Raw genomic sequence first — 21743 nt, 5'->3', positions numbered from 1 at the left:
TTCGCACTGTAAATAAAGTAATTTCAGAAATAGAAAATTAAGGTTAAAACATACTTACAGTGAACTACAATTGTTTTGTCAATGGAAGTGACTTCCACCGAGTTATTGGCTCGACATGTATATTGTCCTGCATCTGTTCTGTTTATATTATCAAACTTTAAAAACGCAGCTTTCATCCCTGAACTTTCCAGTACTCCATTTCTGATCCATGCTACATCTGGCAGTGGTTTCCCAGAAGCTTCACATGCTATGGTGACAGGGGATCCTTCACTGTAATATTTTCCTCCTAAGGAGAGTTTTATAAGTGGTGCCTCTGAAAGGTAAAAGAGATTATATCATTCCTCATATGGCGTAGCAAATTTTACTTGGACTGAGTTTTAAAATTTACCCAATTACAATAAAATAAACAAAAGTATCCAGCAATTGGTTCCCCACAACCACCTATTATAAGGAGGCTCAAACTTTATTCAGTACAATTTAGCTTGCTCACGAGCTAAATTGTTCAGCAGAGCCCCAGTATCGGGAACTAAGAGCTAATTCAGGAAGTCACTCATTGGGCTAAGGACCCTAGCTTTTAAGCTAGCCCCATCTTTTTGGATAAAATTTTAGCCACTGCATAAACAAATAGGAACATAGCCAATCAAGCCACACCTCACTTGGAACTTGGTCTGACAAAGGATCTACTGAAGACATCCTCAACCCAGAGAACTAAAATTTTGATGAAAGAGATACTATGGATTCTTCCGGATAAAAATAATACACCAATGGCATGCTGAATGATGCTTGCCATTACTTAAAGTTAAAAGAAGAACTTACCCATCTCCTTGAACTGATCGTTCTTTTACCTAACATTAAATAATTTGATTGTTCATCATGATTGATCTGCAAAGGGAGTTTGCAGAAGGGAGAGTTTCGGACTCTTCCCCCACATGTTGAAGAATTATACTCACAAATAAAACGTTCTTAAGCCCAATTCAAACGCAAAGAAAAAAAATTACTGCCCTGCATTAAGAATGGACTTTATGGACTTACGGGCATTACAGTACAGCTCAGAGGTACTTGGCCCAAAATTCACGCGAAAAGCGCGTTAAAAAACCCATGCACACGCGTGCAATTTTTTCAAACGCACGTAAAAAAAACGTGCGCGAAAGAAGCTTACTGATATCTAGGAAGCATTCTTTTATTTAACTTGTAATGGTGTGTTATGTTTATAACAAAGGAGGTATTCCATGTTGGTGACATTACGTGGTTATGTCCCGAAGCGATTAGCGTCAGTTTATTTTTGAAATGGCCTGCCTGCATTGTGAAGAAAAAGGAAAAAGTTTTTGACCTACTTGGCACTTCCTTAGAAAGCGAGCAAGATCAGAAAATATCATGTTCAATAGAGTCGTTTCGTAAAAGTTTACGGCTTGCGACTAGCAGCAAAAGTTAACTCGTTTGCATTCATTCCTTAGTAAAGTTATGTGAAATTATCTGCAGTTTGCTGCAGCAGGAGACATTTTCCTAATGTTTTACCAGGATGATTTTAAGTTCATAGGATAAGTGAAGAAAATAAGATTCCATTCTGCTGTTTGCGGTTAACGTCAAGCTAAAAAAACATATTTGTTCACAAGTAGGTAAGACTGCCGCTACTGTTTGAACGATTTGATTCGCTCTATTTTCTTGAATCTTCAGTGTGAATCTGAGTTGCCAACAAAATTGCTCATAACTCCGCTCATTGTCAACTCAGCGCCGTACTCGACTCTTATCAATGAACAGAAGTAAACAAGAACGAGCGTCTGTTAAAAAGTGTCATAACGATCACTATCATTATCACATAACGCTAGGCATGAATACGAAAGTACGAACGAAGCAAAACTGCTCTTATGAAGGCAGTATTTCTTGAAATCTCGCGCGTAACATTTGTATTCAGTTTCAACCTTATAAATAAAAAGCTTCAAATCGCCGACCGTTAAAACCGTGCTCACGATCGATAGACGATGTTCAAATTTCGAGGTGAAGACAGCGATGTGTTGCGTTTCTATAGGACAGGTATCGGCGGAATCATAATTTTGCTCAAGTAACAGGTCACACGACCTCGAAGACAACCGGGATTAATCAATGATTCCTAAACACTGCGCGTTATAAAGACATCAAATTCACTTAATTTATCGATTTTATGAGTATCCTCGATGCTGCACATAAAAAAATGGCTAATAGAGGATCAAGGGGGAGCTCATAGCAAACCCGTCTGTTGCCACACGACCGTTGTATACAAATTTAAATGTGACCTGTGTCGAAAACGTGAAAAAGCTGTACCACGCTTCCTTATAAACTGACGATTTATTCGCTTGATTCAACAATTTTGCTACTACGCTTCGGTTGACTCCCACTCACAACTCTCGGCTAATTCGAAGGAAACACACTCAACGTCCCGTTGTAAGCACAAGGAACAGTGCCATATATGGACGATAAAACACGTGCCGCATACATGTTTGCTTAGTTATGTATAAATAAACGAAATCACTTGTAAATATCAATCAAATTGAGAATAACTAACGTATCGAACAGTTTCCAACACCTGTACGATGCAGGTTATGTTGGTTTTACACGCCGCCATCTACATCAACATGTTCAAGAACACAAAAAATCGACTCCATCGATTGGCAAGCATTTTCGCAACAAGCATTCTTTGGCCCCAAGGGATCTTACGAAGAATTTGAGTGTTTTAAAGAAGAGTACGAACAAATTTGACTGCCTAATTTACGAAATGTTTTTTATTCAAGAACTGAGACCTGCTCTCAATGTCCAGTTGGACTCAATTCCTGCAAAGGTTTTTAATTAGGATTTTAAGTTTCATTTCTAATTTCAATTTAGTTTTCAATTAGCTTCTAATTATTTCTTCTCTTTGTATGTTCTCATTGTCCGTTTACACTTCCATAAAATTTTCTACTTCTTACACGCATATTTATTTTCATCGTGACATTCTTACTGTTCACTTGAAAATGACCGAAGTTTGATCGAATAATTCTACCGTTCATTTTTGTCAAAAATTTTACGAAATCGCTATTGATCAGTCTAATATTGATAGAATATCTAAATAGAATTATATCTACCCATTTACAATTGCTGACCTGGCACTTTAAAGGAAAGATAGTAAAATTAGTTCAAAATACCACCTAAAGTATAAGTCTACACCTTAAGAAGAAAAATTATCAACTATTATCAACTAGGAAACTAAGAGACCAGAAGAAGGCAGATGTCCTTTAAATTGTACTAAAATGTGCCGCCTATCAAAAGGAACAAAATGATTCTTAGCTGTCTTCATATCTCAGAAACCTTGGGAGCATTAGCCTCATCAATATCATTGATGACATCAGCAGTAGAATAGAAGAAACCTTAGGATGTAAGCCAAATTTAGGTGTTCTACTTGGCTACACATGGAAGACCCTATGCTACCTGGAAAAAGGCATTTAACCACTTGAAGATGAATATAGTCAGGATAAAGATGAAATTTTTTCGAAACTCAATGCCAAAAGGATCATGGTGAACACGCTAAGTCAAAACTTGCAAAACTATTGACAGTGCACGGGACATCTTGGATATGCGGTGAGCAGACAGGAGAAAACTAGTGAATGAACAGCTGTCAAACCGGTCAAACGAGAATCTAAGTCTCTAACACACTTTTCCACAACATCTTGTTACATAATAGACTCCATTCTTTATGTAACAACTTCTATCCAAACGCAATCTATATGTAAACGACAACCAGCATTTTGGTAGAGATGAAAGAGGTGACAATTTTTATTCACCAGTCATAGACGATCAAAAACATTAAACAGTGAGTTTGGATTCTTTGCAACAAGTGAATAAAATCGTTCAAGAAAACAATGAAGTATTAAATTGTACATGAGTATTAAGATATCACAATTGTTTTCAACTTTGAATCACAGTTAAATGACCAAGAAGTTACATACTTAATATCACACATGTTTCTATGTACTTAAGGTTGTTAGGACATCCAAGGTACTGTGTTCGAAAATGAAAGTTAAAACACTCAGAGAGAAGATTAAAAAGTCTGCTCAAAGAACACTATGCTTCCGTTTTATACATGAAAATTTTTGGAAAAGTTTAGGTTGCATAAGCTCAAAAAATGTTTCATACTCTAAATTGAAATTGAGTACTTTTAGTCCCTTGGAGCTCTTTGTAGAACTCAGCCAGTTTCTCAGTGGAGCAACCAAAGTCAGCAATAAAATTAGAGCTGTTGAACTGACCTCCATGAATAACAGCATCTGCTAGGAACAGCACTCCTACCAGGCCAAGTTGATCATCATGGGATTATTTTCTGTTTGCATGCTCAACGTCTTTCAAAGAGCATAAAGAACTTGGATGATAGACTTTATTGGTTTATTACTTCCAAAACTTTAAGAAAATTTTGCTCCAGCATGTAAATTTAGTCCAAGTCTCGCCTTGCTCCTTAGTCTAAGAACTTACTTCAGGAAGTCACCATTCTCACTCAGTTGACTAAATTTACATCTGTAAACCTTGAAGTTTATAATCCTCAGAAAGCATCATAAAGCATAATGCCAACTTTCATTCCTTTGGCAAGTTCCTTTAAAAGACTTGAAAAGCAATGCCATTTTTTCACACCAAATTAATTTCACACAATGCCTGTGATTGGTCATGCAATATTCTCCTTCACTGATTTAGCAAAATCATGGAACTAGTAGGATAGTTTCCAGTTTTGACTGACCATTTTTAATTGACAGCTTCGCTAAGAGAAAATCTCAGTACTCATATTAATAATAGTTACCTATGCATAACAGAGCAACCCAGTAGTTGGTGCCAGAAAAATGAAGCAATTACTCTTTGAATTCTTACTGATGAGAATGACAGCAAAGTAAATGGTAGAATTTATTTTCTCCTTTTGTGGAGCATCACATGCCAAGTAAAAGTAGCACAATTGTTCGCAAAAGTCGGATTGGCTAGCTACTTTCAGCCCTGCATATAAAGGTTTGTGCAAATTTATGCTATTGTTTACTTTCTCCAGATCTCAGAAATATGAGACACATGAGTAGAATACATTTGATTTCTGTTTGACTATGAATGGTTCTGTAATACGCACCTGCCACAATAAGCTGAACTGTACTCTTAAGCGAGCTTAGGCCTCCCCTGAGTTCACATTGAAATTCAGTATTGTCTCCAGGGTTGATGTTCTCGATAACCAGGGTAGCTTTTCCTTCAATTTTAACTCTTCCTTTGTAAGATGGAGGAATGTTAGGATGTTCTTGGACACCAAGACTGTTATTAACCAACATTTCGACCCATCTACCATTAACCAGAACACTATAGATAATGCTCTGAATGTCATTTTGTGGATCAGTGTAGTCCCACACCAGGTTGGCATCACTACCATTGATGAAGTAGCTTGGATTAGAAGGTTCCTGGGTTAAACGCTGATTCACACCACCTAAAATAGACAATCATCAACATAATATTCTCAGCCCTTTGTTTACACATGTGAGGATAATATAACAATAATAAGTGTAAATATACTAGAATTCATATTCACTGATATCAGTCAGCTTGAAATATACTTTCATTTGCTATGAAATAAGGTTCAGTAACAGTAATAGTAATAGGTAACTATTTGCACCTTATGAAAATCATTTTTGACAAGTTCCACTTTCTGTAACCTCTGAAATATGTACAGTCTGTGGTGAATTCCCAAAATTTGAAAGTGGTACACTAGAAGAAATTTTATGAAGAATAACTTGTCAAGGTGGAAAATGGAAAGTGGAAGTATCCACATGTATTATATTTTAAAACTATGGAATGAGGGATTTATTATTCCACTCATTTCATTTCTGGTCTTTGGCTTCTAGTCTTGTAAAATTTGTATGGTCTTATATGAGCATCCTACCCATCACATGAGATGTGCATGAAAGAAGAAAACAACAGTAAAGAAACCATTTATTTTAAGTGTTCTTAATGACCAGAACAAAATTTTTTGTGGGCTTTAAAGTTCATTGTTAAAATACAGTCTAAAAATTTGAAAATAAATCAAAAATCACATGCATCACTTCTGTCTGTATTCTTGCCCTGTTCTACAGTTTAAAACCACGGCATATTTTGCGAGTTGCATTGCCCCTAATTACGGTAAAATGATATAATAGTGAACAAATATTAACAATATTTGCCGAAGGCAAAGCAAATGTTATTCATTGATCTTCCCTTTGCCTTCAGCAAATAATTGTTTTAGTATAATTGCTCACTCCAGGTGCTTTCAAATCTTGTCATATATTCAGTGAATAAAGAACTAAGTATTGCACACAGCTTGTTATAATTGTGTTGATTCCTTGTATCAGGATGAGCAAGCAGTGTTAAGGGATTTTTTCAATTGAATCAGCAAAAACTTTATCCCTTTGTTTTTTAAAGTGTTATGCTTAAATCTTTTAGCATCTTTCATGCTCTTCGCAATTTAATTTTCTTCTATTGCATTAATCACTTCCTTAGATGACTGAAAAGTGTTTGTTGATACCATAGGAATTATAGTGCCAATTTCAACCATAACTTTTTGCTCATTTACATAAGCACAAATGAAATGGCAAAGGTGGACTGTCATGCTTTCTTATCGGAGTCAGAATCTAGAAATTTAAGTCTTTTGTACCATTTTGGAGGAGATTCTACTTTAGTTCCTCAGATTGTGAATGTCAGGAATTGATCTAAGCAAAGATTTTGACAAAGATTGTGATCAGTTTGCATGAAGTGAAATCAGAGTGATTTTCACAAATTTTCATAAATTCCAGCTTTCTCTGACATTATCTTCGTAAATTAATTTAACTTGTTTACACCAACAGCTGACTTCTTGTTTTTAACCCTGAAGTCATGATTCCACAGTTGTATGCAACCAGCAAACATTGCTATCACTTTAGCAAAAGCCACACCACAAAGGCAAAGAAAACCCACACTACTGTTTTCACTGGTCAAAAATTTCGGCTCATTTCTCCCTTGTGAGAAAAACCATCTGACTTATCAGAATTTGCGCAGTTTATTACAAGTCAATTTTATTTTCAAATTTAGTTGGGAGAAAATCTCAGTACGTATATTTATCATAAGCCCACATGTATACACACACATTTCAAAAACTTTGGTCCTAGTAAAACTTTACCTTTTTCTAAATATGCAACAAGAATAAGTAGTGCATGACTACTGGTGTGGGATACCACAATCATATGAGCATAAAGCTAAAAACTGGTCAAGTCAGTAGACAAATCATACATGTCGGTAATTGAACAAATAATACTCAATTATCCATCCAAGTGCGTTATGTAGTTTCTTTACAGGATTGCTACCTAGAGAAAAAATCCCACTAAACTTAGCTGGCAGCAGTTATCCTCGCTGAGGTCATTCTTTGAACCAATAATGAGTGGAAAAATTGTAAACAACTCTTCCCAATAATGAACGATGGATGGCAAGGAAGAGAGTTTACGTATAGATGGCAACTCTTTCCTGGGTTTGCATGGCCATCATGTTTGTAATGGAGAGCCACCTGGCAAAGCAGGAACTTAAACTCAAACTATTCAAGAAAATAGTGCACCTCCCAGCTTCAGAGTTGATGTAAAATTCTGATCGTATGGTATTGTTACACTTGAACATTAAATCCTTTGCTCTTGATTTGCATTGCATCATTGTTATTCAGACTTCATTTATCACGTACGTCATTGAAATCCCAACATCATATCTTAAATTTGAAATTAAAAAAACTGTTGAAAGCCACCTTGGAGTTCGGAAATAATTTTGACGAACGTCACGTTCAGAAATAAAGGGTCGGCGTTTACGGTTTCTAAGCTTAAACTGGCACATGATAAAAAACACTGTAAAATCCTTTGTATGGGAGAATTAATTTCACACTTACCTGGCCCGTGAAACTTCACCAGCAGAAGAAAGATTAAGTAAATCTCATAATCACTGAAAGACACCATCTTATCAGACCTTCGCTGATGCTTCAATGAGGAAGGTTGTGCCTAAACTTGCGGAAGTCCCTTGAACGGGTAAAAAAGGAGGCCCCTCTTCGTATCGAGACTGGGACCGACTCTCACGATCACCCTCGTGAAATTGTCGGCCGTAGTCGGTAATATTGCCTATACAACATGGCGGATGATGCAATTTATGGAAGAAAACTCGATCTAACCTATACACTTGGGACATTTGCATGAATTGTGGAAACTTTCCTTTCGGCAAAATGTTCAATTTATCGTAAACCATACGTGAAACTTGCGAATGTGTCGAATGAGCGTGACTCGATGGCACCGAGATCAATCACGCGCGCGTATGAAGCTAACTTAAAGTCACGCAAATAAAAAATAACTTGTAACAGACAGTTTTCAACTCCTCTTTCCTGTTTATCAATCGTGGATTCTTTTCCAAGGGCCAATAAATATAATCAAGGTCGGGTTCCGCTGATCTATCTCTGTGGGGTCGTTTTCCTAAGGCCGGAAACGGAAGTCAAGCGGATCAAAATCCAGAAGCACAAACTCAGTCAGTACATAGCAAGAATCAATTTTATAGGGAGAAATTTTCCTCAAGATTCCCTCTATTTTGGTATCAGCTCTTTCGTGTATCTTCGAACCATGTCATCTCTAAGAATTTCTATCTTGTGCCTGATGTAAAATCAGCCGAGAAGCTACTGTACGAACACGAAATGGAAACAACAACAAGCTTTGATAAAGGTAAGTCTAACGCCAGAGGGCCGCCGTACATGAACTCTGCTTACGGGAGGGAATGTTAAGTGGAGGGATGCAGGCGTGTAGGGGAGACCAATAGGGGAAGGGGGATCCAAAAATTTCCTATTATGGCATTTCATAAAAACTACAAATGAAATCTACTCTTTATTTTGATTTTTAGAGACAGGTGTGTAATTCACTTTGTTGTTGTTGCTGTTTTTTTTTTGTTGCAAAAATTGGAAACATAAAAGCACTGTTGAACTCCAATAGCTTTAATGTGATAGCTTGAATGCCTGAAAACTGCAATAGCTTGAATGTCTGAAAAAAGGGGGGTTATATGTAGTTTTTGATATCCTATTTCAGATCTGATCCAAAAGAAAATACCTAGAGCACGTGCCTCCCGCATGACCACTTATTGACCAACTGACTGACTGACTGACTACCAGACAAAATTAATAAATGAATGACTGAATGAATGATTGTAATGTATATCTTATGTATGTATGTATATTTTTTCACTTTCAAACTTTCAACTTTGTATAAATTGTACCTGTTTGTCATATCTATTCCTCGGACCTTTAAGCACTCAAAGTTGAAGGAGGTGAGTCAATAACCTGGCTTCCTTTGTTTGGAATTGTGTGATTATATAATTTTGCTGTGTTACCACATTGTAACATGTAATAGTATTATTTAGACTGCATTAAATACTATTTCTCAAGCTTTCATTAATGCATGGTGCTTCTTATCAATGCTTATACCCAAACTAAACGTTGATATATGGAATTGGTCTCAAGAAATGGGAGTTTTAAAGGGTTGGAATCTGGAAAGGCAAGGATCCTCCTTTAATTCGGACTGAAATTAACGGGGGCCCTCCTTTTTTAATTCATGTTTTTACTTTGACCTGCCTCCTCCCCTGTAATGTTTAGGGCACATATATGAAGAGAACATTGTTTGTATTTTAATGCATGAAAGTAAATTTAATTGGCATCCACATAATGCACAAAGCAGGAAGATTAAAAAAATAAAAATAAGAGAGTTGTGCAGACCATATCTTATTTTTTTGCCTCCTCTGGATATATATTCAAATAACATAGTCAATATCAGTCTCAATCACTCTCACTTTCCACTGAGCTTGTGGAAAGAAGATAACCTCAGTATTTCTTTAAATGAAGAAAGGAAAGCATGCCCTCTCACCACAGATGGTTCTTTTGTGCATTATCAGTTCAAACCTGGCCCCAGTTGTTCGAAGGTTAGATAGCGCTCTCTACTGGATAAAACTCTATCCCATGAATAATGCTATACCTTTTGCTATCACTTATCCGCTGGATAGCAATTCATCTGTTGGATAGCGTTATCCGCTCTTCATGTAACTGGGTCCTGGTCTAATTTGTACACGAAGGTGATTGGTCCGGGTAGACTAACCTTATGAATTAGTTGTGAAGATTCCTTGAACCTGTCATTGTATGAATGTTTGACTTAATTCTACCTCTTTAACCCAAACTGAATAAATAAAAACTTGAAATTTATTTGGTATCCTTTTGAGGTGTGCATCAAAATTTCGAAGTCATCGAAGACTTGAACTACAGGTTTACCTGCTGCACAGGTACAGGCAGGTGTTGTAAAAAAGTTTGCTTTGCATTTTCATCAGTACGCATTTCTTTTTCTAGGAATCATAATTGTTTAGCCTATGCTGATTTCTAATTTTTCAACCAAATTCTAATTTAAAGAAAGCGACAACACTTTTGAGTTTGAAAGACATGTTTCGACAGAAACTTCTGTCATCTTCAGTTAATTACTTTACAAAGCGTTGAAAGTTGAATTATATAGTAAGTAGAACAATGCTAATTAAGACGAATAGTGACAACAAGAAAAGAGGTAAAGCACGAAAGTGTGAGAATTAAAAAGATAGTTTTAGATTTACATGGTGTGATTGCTGATTCAAAGATGGTTGTTCTCTTTGAATATGAATAGCCTCTTTTATCTTAAGCTGAAAGCTGGTGGAGGCGTGATCTAAAACATGGAAATTATCTGTTGAACACTACAGGAGAATCTTTCAGATGTTTGAAAATGTGAGAGGCCCTGTCACTGACTAAGTGTTCTCTAACACGTGTGGAAAAATGCCGGCAGGTTTCACCGACGTAACAGGCATTACAGCCAGCACATACAAACTTATAAACCACACGTGAACGGAGCCCGTCAGGGACAGGGTCTTTCACAACAAACAAATTACCGATTTTAAAGGAAGAGAAACCAGTTTGATATCCAAGTCATTGCAATAGCACTTAATAAAATGGCGGATTTTTTTTTGAGTGATAGCAGAGAAATGGCCCATGTAGGGTAGCTTAAAGTAGAACGTAGGTGAAGTGGTAGGAAGGGAATCCCGGGGATGATGATTGTTTTGGGTCCCAGTGATATAACGGTTTATAATCTTCTCTATTAAATGAGCTGGGAAAAGATTCTTTTTTAAAATATCAATAAGGTTGTTAATGTCCTCTTGAAATCTTAACCAGGTGTTATTAATTTTGTAGGCCCTATCAACGAGTGTCTTAATGAGACCCACTTTGTAAGAGTACGAGGTGAAGCTGAAATAATTAAGTTAGTAACCCAGTGAAAGTTTTCTTGTGGTAAACGTAACAATCATATTATTTTTTCCTCTGATCCTAGCTACTGACATTTTATTATGTGCAAGGATTGGTATTGGCTATAAATGTATAGTCAAATTATAGTTTTGTGCACAGCCTATGCATCAATGATTACCAGTAGTTCAAGACTATGGTAAAACAAAGGCTTCCCACTTCATCGCCTGATGTAAAAGCGAACCAAAAGTAATTTAATTTTTGTTCTTGTATTTGTTTGAGTTCTCCAGATTAAAAAATCACTTCATTTAGGCGCTTTTAGAAAGGATAAATGGCGGAACGATTGATTCTCCAATTAATGCAAATACCCGATTTCTAGCGCACCTGCAATTTCTATCGTCTTGAAACTAAACTTTTGAAGTCAAATTTTAAGTCAAAACGCTTCAGTAACAACTTAATTTATCGTCTTAGCAGATTACTCCAAAGACCGAGTTCTCCGTTCTTCCTTCCTCGTTCATCGTTTATCGTTTTTTAGTAACATCCCTCCAGAACATCACATATTGTTCCGTTGTTTACGTTAGTATGTATAGTCATGCTGATACTGATTTATAAATGACATATCAGGCAGTCATATAGCATGTGCTACACTGTTGAGAATGAGGATTCAAGAACGATTTTTCATGACTTGAAAAATGAAAAAAATAGAAATAAAAAACAGCGCCGTTTGAGTTTAGTGAAGAGTATGAACTAACCGACGGAAAGAACACACATGATACTCCTACAAACCCAACCACCTTATCAAACAACGTGTAATATTCTTCCCAAGAAGCGACTCTTAAAAGCAGTATAGTAATTATCCTTAGTAAACTTACCTTATCCCACTACAGACTAATGACAATCTTTGCATCAGGGGTGGACTCGTGATGTCGGTTAGAATGGCAAATTTGACAAAGTTCGACATTTGCAGAAATGTTAAGATAAAACTCATTTTCTTCTCAGTAAAAACCTTCAAAAAAATTATATATAAAAATTTAGGGTGAATTCACCACCCCCCCTTCCCCCCTCCATTTCACCCCCTCCCCTCTGTATGCTGAAGCATCATTTTGCCTCAAAAAACAAAATAACGTCAGGGAATATTTCCAAACAGACGCTAAACTCTCCTTCATTTGAATGTTAAGACTATTCCTCAGGTATCCTCTACTCCAGACTGAAAGAGCGTTATTTTGATATTAGGTACTGTTTCTAGTACAATTATTTATATCAGCTGAGGAAAGAAGGGTTTTGACTTAAAGGCAACCTATTTTATAATTATGTAAGATTGATAGACTCTTAACCTCTACTGAGAGTGACCGGAGAACATGGTCTCTTGGATGTAAGTCTCCTGAAACACGTACAAGCGATTTTTTGCACTTCCGGAAGCTCTGTTACTTTGGTTTGGTTTTGTCCTTCCTTCAAAGGAGAGATCTAGAGGGATGGGTCTAGATATGTTAGATCAATGTGGTGGAGAGAAATATGTGAACTCATGTACGGCATCATCATGTAGACAGAGTCAACACAGAACTTTTCAACACTTTTATTATATAAAAAAAAATTAAAGTTATCACATTAGCAACGTATCCAAGAAAAAAAGACTTCCACCCATATCTACGACCAGTTTCGTTGTGTATTAGTATCTAGTACGCGGAAACTATCGCCCTATTAGGCCAAACAACAAACTTTCTTGCAGAAGTAATGTGTCAAGTATAATTTTGATTAGAGTTCCGTATAAAAGTATTTCGAGTTGGTATCGCAAGTAAAGGCGGTCTTGGGGAAAGCAATTTATGCGCACGATTAGCTTTCCTGAAAACAAGCGGGTTTTGCGGCAAAATGTTTAAGTAATTTATTAAAATTGTACAACTATGGCTTTTAGAGCGAGATCTCATCATCACCTAAGAATTGAGCCAGAAAATAAACTGAACTCAAACGCTTGTGTCGAGGCATACATGTAAGTACTCGATACGTTAAAGAGAAAATGAGAGTAAACTTTATCGGTAAACTTATAAAAGCGTTTCAGCGTTTAGGAATATAAAGTCAATTGAATTACAACGTTCCAGCCTAACTACTAAACGCAACATGGCTATCTCTACCAAGTTAGCGTGTAAAGAAACGATGATTAATCCCTGACACTTGTCTGGGCGAAGTGTTCAAAATGTTAGCAGGTCATACACCGTAGATGTGTATCTAACTACGCCATGAAATCCTCGACGTTTGCATACAATTGCTTGTCGTACATTTTCATGTCGATTAGCTTCTGCAGAGGAAAATAATATCATAATAATCAAAAAAGTAATAAAAAAAGTTTTAAGTGGTTATCCTCATGAGTGGTCAGGTTTTCACACCAAAACAAATTCAAGGAGGAAGTATTTTATGGCGTCGTCATCTGCTACTCTTTGTGCGTCTCAATGCAGTTTTGCAATCACCCTATGATCTTTTAGTATAGTATAAGTAGTATAGTAGTAGTATAATCTTTATTTAAGCACGAAACAATTCATCAGCAATTACATTAACTAAAACTATTTAAAAATTAAAACACTAACTAATATTTAAAAGCTGTTTTCCGTGAATGCCGTGCGTTATAGAGTGGCATTGATCTTGCGTTTAAATAACCCCAGAGACTCTGTGTTCCTTATATCACATGGAAGACTATTCCATAATGTGGCTCCACTATAGCTAAAGCTTTTTCGATAATAGTTAGTGCGAGGTAGAGGAACATTGAGTTTATTTTCAGAGTCCCTGAGGTCATAAGCAGAGTTACGCCATTTAAACTTAGAATTAAGATATTCAGGAGCTAGCCCGTGCAGACATTTGAAAACCATGGTAACTCTATGAATTTCCTGCTGGCTTGTCAGATTTTTTTTTAAATAACCATAAAGTATTAATTGTCATTGAGACATTCTTGTTCACTTCTTTGATGTTTTTCGTAGAGTACTAGCTTCAGTGTCATAACAAAAAGATGCAATGCAAACTTCGTAAAAATTACAAAGATGAGTACATATTACTACGCTATTTAGGCTCAATGCTGTTAAGTTTAACCCTAATTAGCTAAGCCTAAGCCAGTCGGTCTTACGTGAAAAAAAACTTTCATATTGATAAAAATTCTGACCTTGTGTAGGGTTTCCATGTCCTTAAGCTGATTTTTCAATTCAGTGAAAGTTGGTCGTGCGTCTGGGTCATTCTTCCAGCATTTCATCATGATTTGATACCTGGCATTGTTCAAGTGATCTGTTTGAGATTTGAAGAGCATTTCCTTGTACAACGAGAGAGAACGAGGTAACAAAGAAAACTTACAATTTTTCATCGACGTGTGGTGGCTTAGGCATCCTGTATCCATCCTGGAGTAAGTTTGCAATTTTTCTTCCATCCATTCGTGGGTAAGGTGAACCGCCTGGAAGAACCACAAGATCATCGAAATATAAACGTGACAAAAAAAAGACCTTCACTAAAACATACCTGTGTCAATTGATGGAGTTTGAGGTTGCATGGGGAAGCTTATTACGTTTGTCTAACTTCCATTCGATGTTACCTATGGTGAAAATCTCGTACAACAAAACTCCATAACTCCATCTGCAGAAAGTCAAATCAAACGAACATAAATTAAGTGACTATAGACATAAACAGTATATACGACGAATAAAATATACGTATTCTTTGACAAAGCATAGAATTCAAGTCCAGACTAAAATTGATAAAACTTATTGATAAATTGCTACGGTTGATAATCAGGTATACTTACACATCACTTTTGGTGGTATATTTACCATACAATAAGGCCTCATAAGCTGTCCACTTCACGGGAAGACGGCCCTAAAGATTTTAAATATCACTTTGTGAAACAGCTCGAGAATTATAGGTAGCGACTAGTCAAAAACAGTGATATTTAAAGTTGTACTCGTATACGCATGGATAATGTTTTCATTAGGGTCCCAAGGAATTCATGATCGAAATCAGGAATATATCAGCTTTACCACAACAATGATTGTGAAAGATCACTAAACTGAACGATACGTAATACCGCCCCCACCTCCCTTTTTTCTTGAGTACCTTAGTCTTTCGTTCATAAATATTTTCCTGCTGCACATCTCTGGCCATTCCAAAGTCTGTCACTTTACATATTTCCTTTTGTCCAACCAACACATTACGGGCCGCAAGGTCTCGGTGAATGATCTTGAAAGGAATTGATGCAACAGCAAAAATTTGCGATTGCAGAAGAAAAAGAACTGAAATGAAATGGTTCGGATAGGAAAATAGAAATATCTAGCAACATAATATGGTGTGCGTATTTCTCTTTCTTCCAGATGGCAGAAAATTAAAACTACTACAATAACTCCTCCATATTCCAAAGAGAAGCAAACTACTTTATATCTGCAATACGTAGTTATTTCAAAGAACGCTAATCTTAAGATTTTAATCGAAATAGAATTCTGTAATGGAGCAGTTTAGCGACAAAAGTGAATTTTTTAATTTAAAGTTTTTATTCCTATTCTTCCTTGTCACTAAAATGGACGTTTGTTGTACACTTAGTTTAGGCTGAATATCCTAAAAGATCCTATGCATTCACGTCTCTGCCTTTGCCTGCACGAGAAAAATCCAGATATTTTATTTCGATGGGGTGCACCTGCAAAGATGCACAAATATCGCAATTCTCACATTGAAATAAAACTTATATGATGACGTCAAGATTGTGAGGGTTCCTGGCCCTAAAGAAATAGCCTCATCAAGACGATTGGAATACGTTTGTAACTCCCGGGCATGATCTTGTGAAGACATAATATTCTATGCAAGACAGTGCTTAACATGACGATAGACCTTACAAGAAGGTTTTAGAATTGTTTGTCTTTTGTGTTTTTAATTAACTTACAGATTTTGCGGACAAGTAACTCATTCCATCAGCAATTTGCCAAGAAAACCTCATCAGCTGCTGCGACGTCAGATTTGTTTGTGGTTTGATATCCGGGTCTTTGTAGTAAGTGTCTTTTAATCCACGGCTCTTTCTCAGGTAACCCAGCAGATCCCCAAAAGGCACATATTCAATCAAAACCAACAGCTGTTCTGAAGAAATTAAACAATTTAGTTCATATATTACTCTCTCTTAAAAAAAATTAGCAATAATTAGAATAAATAAATAAATACCCCAGTCATGGTCAACCCTTGAAGAAATCGCACGAAAGCAAGAAAACCTATGTAACGATCTCATTAGAAGGTACAGACCAATTATTCCCTCACAAAAAGCGTTTCTGCCTATACAACAGAATGATCTGCCCAGTGGCAAATATTCGGTCTTAGTCTGTCACTAAATCCAGGAACGTCTGTGTTGGCTAAAACAAGATAACCTTATGCGATGGTTGCTTGTTGTGCTCAATTGTGAAGCAGTGACTCTTCCATTGAAGCAAATTATCGACGAAGAGAAAGCGTTACAGAGTAAATCAGGTGAAAAATGTGTACAACAAAATTAAACCCGCATAACCAAAGCATACCAGATTCAGTAACACATCCCAGAAGTTTAATGACGTAAGGATGTGGTTTCAGCTGCTTCATTGTGTCAAGTTCCTTCATCAAATCTCTCTTGTCCGATTCAGCAGCGTTTGCTAGAGCGTTAAAAACAAGGAGTAAAATTTGGTTAACGGGAAGCGTGTCGAAATACCAACATAACTTATGAAAAGGCAAATAGCTAGAAAATTACGTTAACCCGGTAACAATTCTTGAATGTCTGTAGGCCAAGACTGTCATTCAATTTAAAGTACAAGAGCTCACTTTTAAGCATCTTAATAGCCACTGTGGTCGTCTCAGGACTCCCTGGAAGTCCTACTGCTGTTCCCTTGGCAACTTGACCAAAAGCGCCTTTACCAATTATTTTTTCTATGGTCAAGTGATGTCTTGGAACTTCCCAGCAGCGTGTTAATGGATGAAGAGGCGCGTAATCAGCACCTGGAGCTGTTCTTTGTGCTTTTCTATTATCTTTGTTGACTTCTATGAGATCCATGTATTCAGCAGGAGGCTGAGTGAGTTTTCTTGAATCGGGTAGACTTGGTTCGATATCTTCTAATCCTGTTCCATTCTATTAAACCAACACACCGTTGGTTATAAAAATCAGTTCACCCATTTTTCTCAGACAAACGTTTATATTCTTCCATGACAAGAGATGAAAAATAGTTTATAATCTCTTGTTCTTATTATTACTAACATTTTTTATTACTAACACTTTGTTATCACTAACATTTTGTTCTCTGCTTTTGAAACTATCATGTTCAGTGGAGTGATCGAGGCTCATAGCATATTCGCCGAAGCCACAAACTGCAACATGAAGATTGTCGATTGGTAGTGCAATTTTTGACAAATAAACGCAGGAAAAAAATCCTGCTGTACTCAGCTCCTAAACCCACCCTTAGAAAATAAAATATCAAGAAAATAAGACGGCCAAAAATGCGCGAAATCAATTGTTTAGAAAGCAAATATCAACCGGGTGCAGAACAGTTCGCGATCATTGAAGTGAAGGACAACCGAAAGAAAATCCATGGAGCAGCTTAGGACATGATCCCTGGACAAAGAACTTATCAAGCCTAACTTCCTCCTCTATTTCATTGTATCTGCCACTGATGCAATATGCTATTTTTATGTACAACTACATATTTTTTCCTTTTTATTTGCTGCAAGCGTTTATTTTCTTATAGAAAGTAGAGGTAAAGTGAGATTACATAATATCTGGCCACACTAACATGACCTCAATTTCTTAGCTTTAACTTACGTAGCAAACACCTCTTTCATCTTCATAAGTCCTACAATTGAGAAAGCATAGACATAATTATAAAACGCTTAGAATTTCATCAGTTTTGATTGGAATTTTTTGTTAAGATGAAACCACATCTGGTACATTACGTCGACACAATCCTACTGGCAGCAAATTCTTACCTCTGTTTCCCTACAGCGCCTGAAAAGAACGAAAGGACAAAAAGAACAGTGATGTGGATATGGTTAAAAATTTGCTTTTGCTTAATAATGAATCTTACAGCCAAACCTTCTATCACAGATTATGATCTTTTACCTACCTTTCTTATGTAGCCAGATTATGTAAATAATTAGAAGAAGGATTGTGAAGGCAAGAACCCCAATTATGGCCAACAAGACGTTGTTAGATGGGCAGTTGCATTCTTCAGGACCTTAAATAAAACAACAACATCGAAAAAAACAAAAACATGGAAATGTATCAGTCACAGAATAAGTTGTTTAATTAAACAGATACGGAATACAATTATAAACAGTCCATCTTCGGAAGAATACTTGTAACCATTTAACGATTTCTTTGTAAAATTTACCTTCTGTTGTGCTTTCCGAGCCATCCGTGGGTATTAAAACTTGTTTAATTGAGTCTGGATTGACTTTAAAACCTCCGAATTTGTCTTGCCTTGCAGCATCCGACAGGAGAATCAAAACATTGCTGACGACTACACTTTGATTGAACCTCATCATGAAGTCAAGAACAACACTGCCACACCTAGATAAGGGGGGGGGGGGGCGCGGAAAAGAGCAAAGAGTATTATCACACATATTTGTACTTTGGTGACTTTTAAGTGTTAAAATATATTGAGATTTAACCAATGTAATAAATTAAGGTAAATAAAATTAATTCGTATCCTTCTGTGCCAATATCTCACTGTATATTAAATGTAAATTATCTTGCATTAAATAAAATTTGCTCGAGAAGAAAAACCAGTTTTACCGCTAAAATACAACACACTGAGAAAAAGCTCATCCCCCCTTCCAAAACACAAATTTGCGTTTGTTGTTTCAGTGTAAAACAACAACATGTAACTTACCTGGTGTTCACAGTGTTGGCGGAGCAGCCAAACCTAAAGGCAATTTGACAAGCCTGAAAGGACATATCAATATTGTCGCATATTGAAGATCGTTCAAAATATCCTTTTTAACAGAAATATTACCATTTCATTCAAGAACAGATTGATTAAGATTCACTTTTCATGATAAATCTCATGGCAGTATTCCATAAACTCCAGTATGTGGATCAAGTAGATTATCTCACCATTTCTGGAAATTTCTCAGCAACTTCTGAACGTCTGCTACAGTTCTCCTGTATTGTCGCTGTCAGGTAAACTTCTGTGCTTACTGTTTGAATTGGAGAAAAACAAAATACGACTTAAAATGAACGTTTGTTTGTTTGCACAAGAATTATCATTTGAACTCATGTACAAAAAACAGCCTTTACTTACAAAGAACACTGTCATCAAATGTACGAAAGGGAGGCCAATTTGAGAGATATTTTTTTTCTTGTGTTCTGCGTCACGATGGTGTTCTCAGAATCGTTCCCCAAGTCGTCTTTCTTTTTCGCCGAAGTATAACTTTTTGAAATAACCGCAAGTTATGACATAGATGACATTGGTTGAGGCAGTCTCAACATTATTTATGATAGGAAAAGTTTTGTGTCATGCACGCAAGGTGAAAGCCTCGGGTTGATCATTTATTTAGAAAGTATTTCTGACCAAATAGTTGTCTATGTTTTATGCGAAAATAATATACCAGTTTTTGGATCATTTTGAAGTTATTTAAATTTGTTAGAAGGACAGGTCTTGCCGGTAAAATGGAATACGATCATTTTTTTCCTTCTGTGACGTTTGTAGAATGCCTACTTTCGATCAGTTTTTTAAGACTCCCTTGAATGACAAAGGTAGGAGAAGAACTGGCGTATTACCTCTGACATCTTGGAAAATCAGAACTGTCAGTATATAGGCGATGAAGCCTAAGACACTGAGAACAAGGAATGGTATTCTTGAGATGTGATAGATTTGAAGATAACAAAACTATGAGACATCGTGGGTCTGTAGTACACCCACTGATGCATAGACTGTTATCTGTTAACTTTGACTTCTAGAGAAGCCAAAGAGGTGTCAGAAATTTCCTAGATCTATTTTAGAGCTCAATGAAAGTAACTGACCGAAATTAAAAAATGACTGAGTTCCTCTCTGGTGGAAAAAGTAGCACTGATACAGTGATCAACGTAGCGACCTCAAATTCCAGCCCCCTATTTACGCCTGGTGGATGACTCTATCTCTTTGTAATACATTTGCATGTCAAGGGTCGATTCCCTGTCATTATAAATAAGTCCCGTCTAGGAATGTAATTTCTGAATTCGATATCATTTACACAGCCATCGGCTGAGAGTGTAATTGCTGCCGTTCGTAAAGATCCTTAAGCAAGACTGCTGTTTCGATTCTTTCTGAATCTCCTTAGTAGCCTCCTAAGAACGAATTTGGTCGCGGAAGAATTACGAGAGCCCACAGGCCCTTCAACTCTTTTTAATTTTCCTTTTTAACTTTCCTTTTTGACGAAGGAGCGGCAACAGACAGTGAATTCCCATTATATACATTTCTCGCTACTCTCTCTTCCATCAAAGATGTTCACTCGACTGCGACAAGATGCAAATGACTTAAGCCCCGTTAGACAACTGAATGACAGTTTCAACTTTCATTCACATCATTAACTATCAAGTTTGTGTTCAAACGGTTAGTCGATGATAGTGGACAAAAAATCACGCAGTGAGATCGCGTAATTGTACACAAATACGGTGCGCGCTGAAGTCAGCAATTTCAGCGGCATTTGAAATTTTAGTCAAGAAGTTACAAGTTAAAGATACTGAAGCCTACCAAGAAATGATGGGAATTAATTACGAGACATTCTGGGAAATTTCGACGGCTATTTTAGTCATTTTACCATTGCCATTTCGGTTTGAGCCCGTTTTTGGGCAAAACTGCTGACCTAACAACTATCATTCACTATCCTTCTCTCGTTCAAACAGCAAAAACTATCATTAACTATCATGTCGAATTTGGACATGTCCAAACCACATGATTTTTGATGAAATGCGATGATAGAACATGACAGTTCGTGTTCAAACGCGCTTGATAGTTAACACTATCGTCAAGTATCATGACCGTTTAAACGGGGCTTCAGTTTTACTTTTGCGAACATGATGCAAGGCAATCAGAGTGCGGACAGGTTCCGAATAAATAATGTTTTCTTCTTCAGATGTTGTGTATGATGTCAGCGTCGGTTGAAATGATATTTCATTGAGCGTTATTGTGAACTTTGGTTTGGGAAAATGAGTCAGAGTTGAAAGAAACGACCATAAGCAACTTATAGTTAAGAGATTACCGGTCGACTAATAGATGGGTACAAATGAGAAGAGTGAGTCAGTGAAACAATACGCCAGAAACGTACGGGCTTCTACTACATCTTCTCTTTATGTCGCCAGTTATGATTGTTCACTCCACAGTTTTCTCTATTGTGTCAAACTCCTCTGATAGTTGTACTAAATTAAAAAGAATAGTCACTTTCAACCTGTTATTTTTTCAGTTCTTCTCTTCAGATTATTCGTGTTTCACGATTTTCCTCTTTAAACCAAATTTCAATGATC

The 21743-nt window shown here is 36.7% G+C and overlaps 2 protein-coding genes across 7 annotated transcripts in view; both read right to left on the bottom strand.

Annotated features, from left to right (window-relative positions):
* The window catches only part of LOC113670255 (uncharacterized), a 31110-nt gene extending 23085 nt beyond the window's left edge, over nt 1-8025 (bottom strand). For all 5 annotated transcript variants that reach the window (XR_016187488.1, XR_016187486.1, XR_016187487.1 and 2 more), the window contains exons 1-3: nt 7898-8025; nt 5105-5449; nt 59-313 (exon numbers count right to left, since the gene is read on the bottom strand). Coding sequence is in view for 2 of the 5 variants with exons in the window: in XM_089208964.1 (XP_089065090.1) it covers nt 59-313; nt 5105-5449; nt 7898-7964 (667 nt within the window). In the remaining 3 variants the exon portion in view is untranslated. The remainder of the gene's footprint in view (nt 1-58; nt 314-5104; nt 5450-7897) is intronic.
* A 4813-nt stretch (nt 8026-12838) lies between these two features.
* LOC149044042 (tyrosine kinase receptor Cad96Ca-like) lies at nt 12839-19921 on the bottom strand. Of its 2 annotated transcripts, XM_089209069.1 has the most exons (15): nt 19356-19921; nt 19132-19184; nt 18631-18809; nt 18364-18474; nt 18227-18245; nt 18063-18093; nt 17072-17375; nt 16795-16905; nt 16179-16369; nt 15362-15484; nt 15054-15124; nt 14844-14884; nt 14609-14705; nt 14424-14523; nt 12839-13571 (listed from the first exon to the last, which is right to left on the bottom strand). In XM_089209069.1, the coding sequence occupies exons 1-15, from the start codon at nt 19356-19358 to the stop codon at nt 13506-13508; spliced, it is 1500 nt and encodes a 499-aa protein (XP_089065195.1). In that variant the 5' UTR covers nt 19359-19921; the 3' UTR covers nt 12839-13505. The 2 variants fall into 2 exon arrangements, with proteins under 2 accessions (XP_089065195.1, XP_089065196.1); XM_089209070.1 differs by lacking the exons at nt 18227-18245; nt 18364-18474; nt 18631-18809; nt 19132-19184; nt 19356-19921 and adding an exon at nt 17535-17611 and having other exon boundaries at nt 18063-18077.
* Nucleotides 19922-21743: the final 1822 nt, after the last annotated feature.

This window comes from Pocillopora damicornis, chromosome 6, assembly GCF_964200805.1.
Source record: "Pocillopora damicornis chromosome 6, jaPocDami1.2, whole genome shotgun sequence".
Classification (NCBI taxonomy): Eukaryota; Metazoa; Cnidaria; class Anthozoa; order Scleractinia; family Pocilloporidae; genus Pocillopora; species Pocillopora damicornis.
Note: the sequence above shows the minus strand (reverse complement) of the source record. Positions and strands in the feature narration are given on the sequence as shown.